Here is a 7039-nt window from a genome sequence, read left to right as displayed (position 1 = left end):
ATATCTACAATGAATGTCTTCCCAAAAGAATGCACTTAATGCTTTTGCTTTGTTTGATTTTAAGGCTCACCCTTCTACATAATGTGACAAATCATCCCTAGCTAATACTATATATTGGTAACCATGTGCAAGTGGCATTTTCATTATGTCAATATAAATCTTTACAAATAGTGTGGCAGGAGTTGAAACAGTAAGGGGAATGTGCATTTTCTTTGTTGATTGTATTTGACATTCATGACAGGACTGGACATGGTGTCGAACATCGGCTAGCAAGTAAGGCCAAAAGAAACAGTACCTGATAGTTTCCCATGTTGAGTATTCTCCATGATGCCCTAGTTCTTCATGAGCTTTATTTAGAATGATAGATCGTAATTTAGGATTTAATACTACTAAAAGAGGGGGTCGCCCCTGAGCTCATTTATACATTCATCCATTCTGTACAAAAAATTGAACTGTCTTTTTAATGAATATTTTTCTGGCTGTGACAGAATCAAATGAGGGTGCTTGTAAAGTAGTTAAGAAATGAAAAATATCTTGAAGGGTGCTGTCTTGACTTGTTAATCCCATAAATGAGGTGGATGCGACACCTTCTGTACTTGTGATATTTGCATGATATGAGAGGTAGGGGCGAAATGTTGCCTGGGATTGTCCAGAATAAAGAGCAATATCATCTAACCATGAATCTTCTTCTTCGTCTTCTATTTGTTCTCCTTCTCCAAGTCCCCTACGAGATAATGCATCAGGTCCTTTGAACCGAGTAGCAGGAACATGAACTAGTTTAACATCAAATAACAATATTCCTTGTATCCACCGATTCATTGCAGCATTTGGCTGTAAATCTGGTTCATTAAGCATTCCTTTGATGTACTTGGCATCTACTTCAACCTGAAGATTTTTCACTCCAATGAGGTGAACACGAAAGGCTCATAAGGCACGAAATAATCCAAATAATTCCAACTTTGGTTGTGAATACCATGATTCTACTTCTGTGAAAGAGATAGATCCATACCAAGCTGGTCTTTTCTTTCCATTCTCATCAATTTGTGATAAAATAATTCCTACTGACATGTAGCTGGAGTCTACTGACAGAATAACTAGAAGATCTGAACTATAGTCAATAGATCGTAAAGCAGGTGCTGAAGCTACCAATTGTTTCAATTTTTCAAAAGGCTTCTTTTCGTCGCTCATCCCAAATAAAGTCAAAGTTTTGTCTCCATAATTCTGTTATGGGTCTAGCTAGTTCAGAATAGCCAGGAATCCATATTCTGACAGTTCCACATAATCCAAGAAATCCTCGTGCTTCCTTTGGTGTGGTCAAGTCTGGCCAATTTAGAATTTTGTCTACTTTTAATTGATCAGGCAGCCGTCCTTCTGGTGTGCAGGTTTGACCTAGGATCAGTACCTTTGGTAAACATAACTGAATTTTTAATGTGGAGAATATTGCTCCTGATTCTTTGACTCAGTGCATAATGCGATGCACATCTTGCACATGTTCCCAAATAAATTTCCGGATTCCTGAATTTTCTTTCAATGTCTCAGGGTTTCCTTCATAGTCTAAGTAGGCTGATTTTGGACCTTTGATAGGTAGGTCATTGATAAAAAATATTGGCTTTGGTAGGAATTTCATCATGAAGGATAAATGTCATGCACTTTTGGAATTCAGCTTGTGAATTTGTGAATCCAGTTGGTAAAGATGTAATTCTAAGAAGTCCCAGTGGAGTCAAAAATGCAGTGAGATCTCGACTAGCAGGGTGAAGTTTGCAAGCATCAAATCCCTAGAATAAATCAAAAACCGTGTAACATTGTGCACCAGCAAATGGTTCTACAAAATCATCTAAGATAGGGGGTAATCCAGCATCTCGTATAGTGACTTTGTTTAATGGCTGTAAGTCATGAACAATACAAAGCTTCCCATTCTTCTTAGTTACACAAAACCATCGAGATCGATATGATGATTGACTCGCTTCATATACTCCTGCACTTATTTTCAACTTAAGTACTTCTATTACTTTGTCTTTAATTCCAGGGGGTATTCACATATTTTTGTATTCCCATGGCACGTGTGGTACAGTTGGAATGATATATGGTGAAAAATATGATTCTTTAAAGGTGCCACGATCATTATCCTCAAATGCTAGGGCATCTTCATTAAGCATCATGATATGACTGAACAATTTCTCTTCTTCCGTTGACAGGAATCCTATAGAATTAATATTAAGGGACTTCATTCTTTCAGTTGTAATTTTAATGGATGGCTTAAATTCAGGGAGATGAGGTGATAAGACAGGTAGGGTTTCTAAAGGGTCACTTGGAAACCGTCGCTGGACTTGTGCTTCTTGGGGAAATACTCCTGGAACAGGCTTAATTTTCTTATCAACTCGCTTATACATTGTATATGAAATGGCGATGTCATTTGAAATGTCAATGTCTTCTATTGGAAAGTTCGGTGGAATCCAAAGGGTGGAATCGGTGCCTATGTTATCAAATTGATCGGACATGGCCCAAATGGTGCCTACTTCTTCAAAAAATTCATATTCGTCCCTGTGTGACATTTTGTTAGGGACTTAATTGGCAAATGGTCCCTAAGGGTTTTTTTTGAATAAGGCCATAATCTTAACAATTTTGTTTGACTTCTGACTGCTTAATTTGTTTGGGATGTATATGGCTAAATTTGGTTGTAGTGCAAAGTCTTTCCAGATCATGTGAATTTGCTCTTTTCGGATCATGTGAATTGGACTTTAGTTATTTTCACAAAATTACACTATAAGAACCTTGAACATATCACTGGTATTGTGGCTAATCTAGCCCTCCAAGGCTCATGGACACAATAACACTTTGTAAGTAACTAAATACTTGAATCTGCTTAGTAGTCGTACATACAAACAAATAGTAGCAGGCATATGTGTGCAAACACGCGATCTTCACAGGGAACAAATGGATCAATACTAAGTATGAGCGAAACAAACATATCAAATGAAGACACTAAATAATAAGTACAAGCAGACAAACAAACTTGGGCATATAGGTGTACATAGACAGACAAACAAATGCAAACCAAATATTTGGACTTGAAGGGCTGAGGCTACCGAGACGAGGACATATTGAGAATGTTGACAAATCTATTTGTTGAAATTAGATATTTGACAGCTGAATCCAAATAGAAACATACCAAGCACTTGAGAGATCCTGTAAAAGTACACATACACAGATAAACATCAACAAATGAGGGACATATGACAGCAAATGGCTTCAAGATGCATGACAATGAGGACGAAATACAAACAAGCGCATCTCGCAAAGAGAGCAGGATCCAAAAATTGGTGTGCTCTAAGCACTGTTAACATAGTGATGCACGTCCTCGAACGTATTTGCGAGGCCAGGTCGAAATATAACAAACTCCTCATGATGCTTACATTCGTGTAGTGCGAGGATGTCCCCAAGGCTGGCAAGAGGCTTCACGCCAGTGCATGAAAGGTCGTTGAGTAGAAGGTCTTGAAGAAGTATGTATATGACGTCCTCGTCTGGTACTGTCAGCTGTAAAACATGATCAATAATGTTAGTCGTATGTTCGTAACCGTAGAAACAAAAATAGCTTGCAGCCGAGCGAAGGTAGGTAGACTCGTGTTGAGTCAAAAATGGATTACAAAAGGGTGCCATCTGTAGGAAGAAGGCGGAACGATTAACCCAGGCAGGGAGTGCCTTGTCGTTTTCGATGAGGATGAAGCAAAGGTCAGCTTCATTACAGTCCCTGGACTGTTCTGGGGTTAGTGTAGCATGGACCGCCGAAAGGAGGTCAAGATGGAGATGGTGAAGGTTTCGCCATTCATAGTAACGATTTTTGAGGCGAGTTTGCCCATGGACAACTGTGCCAGGGTAGTGAGTTCTGTTGTAATGGTAGATGGAGGGAGGACGAGTAGCCAGGAACTTAGCTTGTTCTGGCCCGACCTCACACTTGATGTGTGCAGCCATGTCGGAATAGATGAGGGAAGCCGTCTTGTTAAGGGTCTGTACCAAAGAAATACAATATATTCCGTTAAATGGAATGATAAGGTGTTGCTCATGCCCGCAGTGAACTCCCTTAAACGGTGCACAAATGTTAGTTTCGTACTTAGGTGGGTCGGCGACCAAAGCATTAGAAGTTGGATCAAACGAAAGGTACAAAATAAACGCTGGCATAGTCGTAAAGCCAACAGCGAGACGATCCGCCGCGATAAGGACATCACCTAGTGGGAGGCGAGGGTCACACATGTTGAAAGATTATAGATAAGTCGGTGATAACTTTGATTCGGACAAACAACAAACAATGCTCGCTTACCTAATACGCTACACTCATTAGAAGTTTTTCATTACTTTGCACCTCAGTCTTCGACTTCCGAGACTGAGGTAAGACACTCTTTTATTATATTCGTTCTTCGTATAATACTGACTATTGATACCTAGTATTTACATACATTCATTTATAGGTCAGATTATTGCTCTCAAGTCTTCAACTTCCAAGACTGAGTATTTACATACATTCATTTATAGACTTCGTTCTTTTTGTCCGCCGTGTCCTCGAACAAAAGGTTATGAGCCCTGGTGCTTAGAATCAATCCAGTACCACACAGGAACGTCAACAGAAACAATAATTAAATGTCGAACACACCCTCAGTGTCTGCAGCCCAACCAGCTGCAACTCCTTCGTCCTCGAGCATCCCTTCCATATCATCCAGCTCTACATCAACAAGCAGAACTGCACAAGCCTCCAATCGCCTATATGACATTCCGTCACTCGAAAACGACGGTTCGAATTTCCAACTATGGAAGTACCGTGTCGAGTTAATCCTTGACCTTCGAGGACTATGGGCAATTGTCGAAGGAAGTGAAAAGATGCCAGATAGCACAACACACCCTGTTCAACACCAGGAATGGTTAGCAAAGAACAAGGAAGCATGAGCTCAGATAGCTCTCACGCTGAAAGATGACCCCTTGGTTGGGATACTCTATGTGCCAATAGCTAAAGATGCCTGGAAGAAGCTCTGTGAGCGATACGAGGGTAGAGGAAAGCAAACAATTGCTCAACTCATCGGCGAATTGTTTCGAAGTACCTTGACAGATGAATCTCCCATGGAAACGCAGCTCAACACCATGCGACAGAAGGCATTCATACTGTCCTTGCTTGGTCAGCCACTCGAAGATTCACTGGTCGCAGTTGCGATGGTGATATCCCTACCCTCATCCTATGCTACTCTTCGAACGATCCTAATGTCCAGTAGTGACAAACTCACCACCAAAACCGTCATAGCCCAGGTGCTGGTGGAGGAAAGGCAATGACAGGCTAGCAATAGCCAGTCTGCGCTCGTCATGAAGGGACCTGCGCAAAAGAATAAGCCTAAGCACAAGGACAAGGACAAGAAGAAGTCAAAGGAAAAGTGCACGTACTGCCAAATTCCTGGACATGAGGAGAAGGACTGTCGAAAGAAGAAAGCTGCTGAAGACGCTGCAAAGAGTGGGAAGCAGGCAAATAAAGACAAAGGGAAAACGGACCTATCTGCGAAGGTCGCACGCATCTCATTGGACCATGACACACCACTTCAATTATTCATGGCACATGGGCACTCTACAACCGCATCCAAAGATGATTGGATAGTAGACTCTGGTGCATCTGCAAACATGACATGTCAGTGGGAAATTTTCATCAAATATCACACGCTGAACCCACCCGAACAAGTCATCATCGGAGATGGACGCTCGATAGATGCGATAGGCATCGGACGTGTCAAAATAAACATCTATATTGGTGAAAATGAGTACATGCACTCCATCCTGCAGGAAGTCTACCACATACCAGATCTAAATGCGAACCTTCTGTCAGTTCCCCGCCTCATGAAACAAGGTCTCGAAGTCACCTTCGATGGTTCCCAGTGCAAGATCCTTGCAAAGGGAAAGACCATTGCTCTTGCATACATTCTGCAAGGACCATCAGCTCCACTCGATCCAGATGTCCCTATAACAGCTCTCACCTTGCGCATGCTCCATTTGAGTGCGACTCTTGACACATGGCATCGACGACTTGGGCACATAAATTTCAACTCCATATCTAAGTTAATTTCGAAAGATATGGTCAATGGGATAAATATAAAGGGTTCAAGTACTCACAATAAGGCAGTGTGTCAGCCTTGCCTCGAAGGCAAGCAACACCGGAACCCAATCCCAATGAAATCCAATGTCGAAAGCCCAGGAGTCCTGTATTGCACATACTCTGACATGTGCGGACCCATGGAAACAGTGTCGCACGCAGGCTTCTGATACTTCATCACATTCATAGATGCCTATTCACACAATCTCGTGGTTAAACTCGTGAAAACCAAGGATGAAACATTCACACTCACCAAAGCATACTTTGAACACGCGGAGACCGAGACTGGAGAACACCCCAACTATTTTCGTAGTGATGGTGGGGGGGAATATGGATCAAAACAATTTGCATCCTATCTCGAGTCAAAAGGCATCCATCACGAGAAAACAAACGCATACACACCACAAGAGAATGGTGTCGCAGAGCGGATGAATCAGACCTTAGTTGAAATGGCACGCAGCATGCTATGAGACGCTGGACTGCCAAACACATATTGGGGTGATGCAATCCTATATTCAGCGCACATATTGAACTGGGTACCAACTTGTGCGATAGACGGAGACGTTACACCACATGAAGTGTTCACTGGGAACAAGCCATCAGTATCCCACCCTCGGGTATTTGGGTGCAAAGCCCATGTACACATACCTGATGAAAAACGCCAGAAGCTTGGTGTGAAATCGCTCGAATGTGTCAGCCTTGGGTATGCCGAACATCGAAAGGCCTATGTATGCCTGCATCGTCCAACCAGCCGCATCCTCGAGTCGCGAGACGTCATCTTTGATGAAGGAGATCCACAAGGGCCTAGTCGTGTCAAGATAGACACATTTCTCCCAGAGAAACAGGTCACCACTGCAAAGCACAACACAGCCGACCTGCAAGGCCTAGAAGCTCCTCATAAGTCAACAATTATAGAAGAAT

General features: G+C 42.1%; 3 protein-coding genes across 3 annotated transcripts; all 3 read right to left on the bottom strand.

Annotated features, from left to right (window-relative positions):
• Positions 1–222: 222 nt before the first annotated feature.
• Positions 223–531, bottom strand: F5147DRAFT_540473 (uncharacterized protein; the record flags this gene model as incomplete). Its single annotated transcript, XM_041430220.1, has 2 exons — positions 223–408; positions 442–531. Coding segments are annotated over 2 exons (276 nt in total), but the record flags the coding sequence as incomplete, so codon positions are not given.
• Positions 532–2033: 1502 nt separating this feature from the next.
• Positions 2034–2498, bottom strand: F5147DRAFT_563283 (uncharacterized protein; the record flags this gene model as incomplete). The annotated part of the gene is made up of 1 exon (XM_041430662.1): positions 2034–2498. The coding sequence occupies one exon, from the start codon at positions 2496–2498 to the stop codon at positions 2034–2036; it is 465 nt and encodes a 154-aa protein (XP_041300310.1).
• An 829-nt stretch (positions 2499–3327) lies between these two features.
• Positions 3328–4248, bottom strand: F5147DRAFT_766808 (uncharacterized protein; the record flags this gene model as incomplete). Its single annotated transcript, XM_041440810.1, has 1 exon — positions 3328–4248. One exon carries the CDS (start codon positions 4246–4248, stop codon positions 3328–3330), a length of 921 nt encoding a protein of 306 aa, XP_041300309.1.
• Positions 4249–7039: the final 2791 nt, after the last annotated feature.

Source organism: Suillus discolor (assembly GCF_016758755.1).
Source record: "Suillus discolor strain FC423 chromosome Unknown F5147scaffold_1, whole genome shotgun sequence".
Lineage (NCBI taxonomy): Eukaryota > Fungi > Basidiomycota > Agaricomycetes > Boletales > Suillaceae > Suillus > Suillus discolor.
Note: the sequence above shows the minus strand (reverse complement) of the source record. Positions and strands in the feature narration are given on the sequence as shown.